This window comes from Leishmania donovani, chromosome 35, assembly GCF_000227135.1.
Source record: "Leishmania donovani BPK282A1 complete genome, chromosome 35".
Lineage (NCBI taxonomy): Eukaryota > Euglenozoa > Kinetoplastea > Trypanosomatida > Trypanosomatidae > Leishmania > Leishmania donovani.
In genome coordinates this window covers 1,947,983-1,951,108 of record NC_018262.1, presented here as the reverse complement: position 1 = coordinate 1,951,108, position 3,126 = coordinate 1,947,983, and the positions used below count along the sequence as shown (strand labels likewise).

The 3,126-nt window shown below is 56.4% G+C and overlaps 1 protein-coding gene across 1 annotated transcript; it reads right to left on the bottom strand.

Moving 5' to 3' along the window:
• Positions 1-775: 775 nt before the first annotated feature.
• LDBPK_355040 (hypothetical protein, conserved) lies at positions 776-1,618 on the bottom strand (the record flags this gene model as incomplete). Its single annotated transcript, XM_003865033.1, has 1 exon — positions 776-1,618. The coding sequence occupies one exon, from the start codon at positions 1,616-1,618 to the stop codon at positions 776-778; it is 843 nt and encodes a 280-aa protein (XP_003865081.1).
• Between the last annotated feature and the right edge of the window lie 1,508 nt (positions 1,619-3,126).

Genomic DNA, 3,126 nt, shown 5'->3' with positions numbered 1-3,126 from the left:
TGCTTGTATCTGCCGCTCCTCTTCGACCACTTTCAACGAGGAGAAAGACAGCGAGCACGAGTAAAGGAGAACGCTTGCCAACACGAGTAGGGGCAGCGCGCGTGGAGAGAAAGTGTAGGGAAGCCAAGAAGTCCTGGAAAGGCTGAAAGAAAAAGAAAACGGTGACAAGGTACCTCGAAGCAAGTAAAAGAAAGACGCGCATGCAAATATGCACAGATACGGCTTCGAAGTGATGACAAGGTGTCAACGGGGTCAACAAAGAATAGAGCGAAAGAAGACACCATCAAATCACGGAGACACGCACGCGCTCGCGCTCACGCTCACGCGTACGCCCCACCAGCTCCACTGAAGTGAAACGAGCAGGAGAGGGCAAACAGACGCGGCTTTGAGACAGCAGTGCAGGTGAAAGACCAGGGCAAAGGAAAAAAAACTGCGCATACGAGTAAGCTCACATGCATTTTATTCCTCTTTCTACGCAATCATGCGTGGGTGCTTGTGCCGCTACTGTGCACCACGCAATGAGCTTCTTCTGCCTTCCCTCTCGAGCCTGCACACTTCGGCAGGCCAGCGCGTGCAAACGAGATCGTTTTTTTTTTGTTGTTCCTTCAAGTGGGCCGTGATTTCAATGTGGGAAACGTGTGTGTTTGTGTGTGCAACTCTCTCCCCTTTCTCTCTTATGGAAAGGCCCTCGAGTCGTTGTTGGTTTGTGCTCATTCGCTCCAGCCGGAAGCGCGAGGTTCGAAGTCTCTTTTCTCGGTTATGCCTTCGATTTCCCTTACATTGCCGCTGTGCACGACGCCGTCGGAAGTATCTTTTTGTCTCTCGCTTCATTCGATGACGAGCAGCGGCGCTGTCCGCGGCGCAGAGGTCGGGTGACCTCGGTGCTCATCGTCTCCTGGATCTCGTCGAGGTAGGCAAACCAGATTCGGCAGCGGTACACGTCGAAGAGGGAACGCTGCAGACGGCGGAAGTCCACGAAGGAGCGCGAGGCGCGTGAAATGATGACGGTGATCTTCTTGCCGTCCAGCTGAAACATGGCATCCTCCACGTGGGTGGGGCAGTGCACCTGCGTCGCCAACGAGCGCATCGTCTGCAGCGCCTCCTGCTCTTTCACGGTGCGCCTGTGATGCTGCGTCGTGTCCTCAGCGGTGGCGCGACGGAGAATAAACAGCACCTTCTCGGGAAGAGGCGTCGTGCACGCGTCGTCGACAATGCCAAGGTCGATGCCGCGGTCACCCTCCACGATGACCATCTCACCAATGCACACCTGGAAGGCGGCCACGAAGGGCTTGCGGCCGTACTTGAAGGCGACCCACACGGCCGTGTGTGCGGGGTGCGCCATCGGCATTGGCAGGGCTAAGCTGGCAGCGGCGTGGTGAGACGGGTAGGCGGCAACCTGTGCGCTGGGCAGGGCCGCGTCGAGGATCGAGCGAGCAGGCGACGACGTGGCGTAAGAGCTAGCAGGGGATTTCGGGCTACGCTGGTGGCAGCACACCAGAGCCGCCTCCGCAGGGGAAGCAGGGGTGATGAGGCTCGCCGCATAGGGTTCGTGGCGGTACACCTTCACCCGCTTCTTTACGCACGAGACGGAAAGTTGAGAAGAGGTGGCAGACATCATGGTAGTGCGCGTTTCGTGAGCGTGTAGCAGGTGAGGGTGGCAAAAAGGTAAGAAAGCAAACTGTTGAGGGTTTGATGGAGTACGCGTAGGGAGAGAGGGGGTGTGGGTAGAAGATACTTCAATGCGTTGTTGCTTTATTTCTGTTGTATTTCGTGAATGGACAGCCGTGTGGATGACGAGTCTGTTGTTGCGCACGAAAAAAACAAGGATGTGGTGGCGATTGCGAGACGGGAGAGAATGAGTGGGAGCCGTTTACTACTGGAGTATAAGGAGGGAGGAGAGATGCGCGTGAGTGTTGCGTGTATGTGTGCGTGTGTGTACAGGATTGGTCGTGTTGGTGCGAGAGAAGCAAAAATGAAAGCGGTGCGCAATAGACGAAATGGAGGCGATGCACGCACGGCAACGGGTGTGACCATTCACAGAAAGGAACCGCCAAGGAAAAACAAGATGACAGAGAAACAGTGAAATCACGAGAGCGAAAAAAAAAGCGAGAGAGCATGGAACGAGATGTGAGGCTGCTGAAAGACTTCTACGAGTCGCGGGGTGTTCCTTTCCCTGATGCCGGCCGGGCACACCACAGTTTGTGGCACTTCAGGGTCTCCTGCCCTCTCTTTCTGGGGAAGCCAAGAGCCTGCAGGCTGCCGTTGAGTACGGTTCTGGACTCTTTGTGCCAGCAGACAGGCGTGGGCTGGCGCTGTGCCTAAAGAGGCACGCAGCCATAATCACAGGTGTACCACAGCTCACCACAGATCGTCTCGGCAATCCAACAAGCGTGCGCATCCACCTGCTCTTTGTTAGCTTTTGGTGCGTTGTAGTGGTGTCGAGCGTGATTTCCCACCTACTGCGCCCTCTATGCAATGCAGGTAGATTGTGCTGGGCTACGCTGGCGCGGGTCCTTAGCCCCGTTTTCTGGTGCACCCCCGATACAAGTCTGCATTCTGCTGGAGATGCACTCCATACACACCCCAACAGGCCTGTGCGGCACGCCATTTCTCGGCGTTTCAGCATTCCCATGTAGCGAGGGAAAAGAAGCACGACCGCGGCCTCTCCCTGCTCATGCACGAGGATGCACGTATAGGCAACAGGCCCTCCTCTGTTCTCCAGGACGAGGTTGCAGGAGTGACGGTGTGGCTTTGCTGAGATGACCCTCCTAGACGGATGCACCCCTCAGGCCCGACTACGTACCTACGACCGTCCTGGTAACACGGGAAGTTCTCGTTCAGATACCCAGCGATGTTGCATCCGGTCCTCACGCTCCTAGAACGGCTCCCGAATCGTACAACCCAGTGCGGTAACAAACAGAACGACTAAACCAGACTTGAGCTACTCTGCTGGATGGGCGCGACAACAAATACTTGATCTGCGCAAGCGATACGGACACCTCGATGCAGCACACCACAAACGGACAGTCGGGGGCGTTGCGCTGGTGCTCCACGAGTTCATCTACGACTGGGCCGCCGCCACCACAGTGCGAACTGTTCACGACGCGGCCAAGCTCACTGTCCATT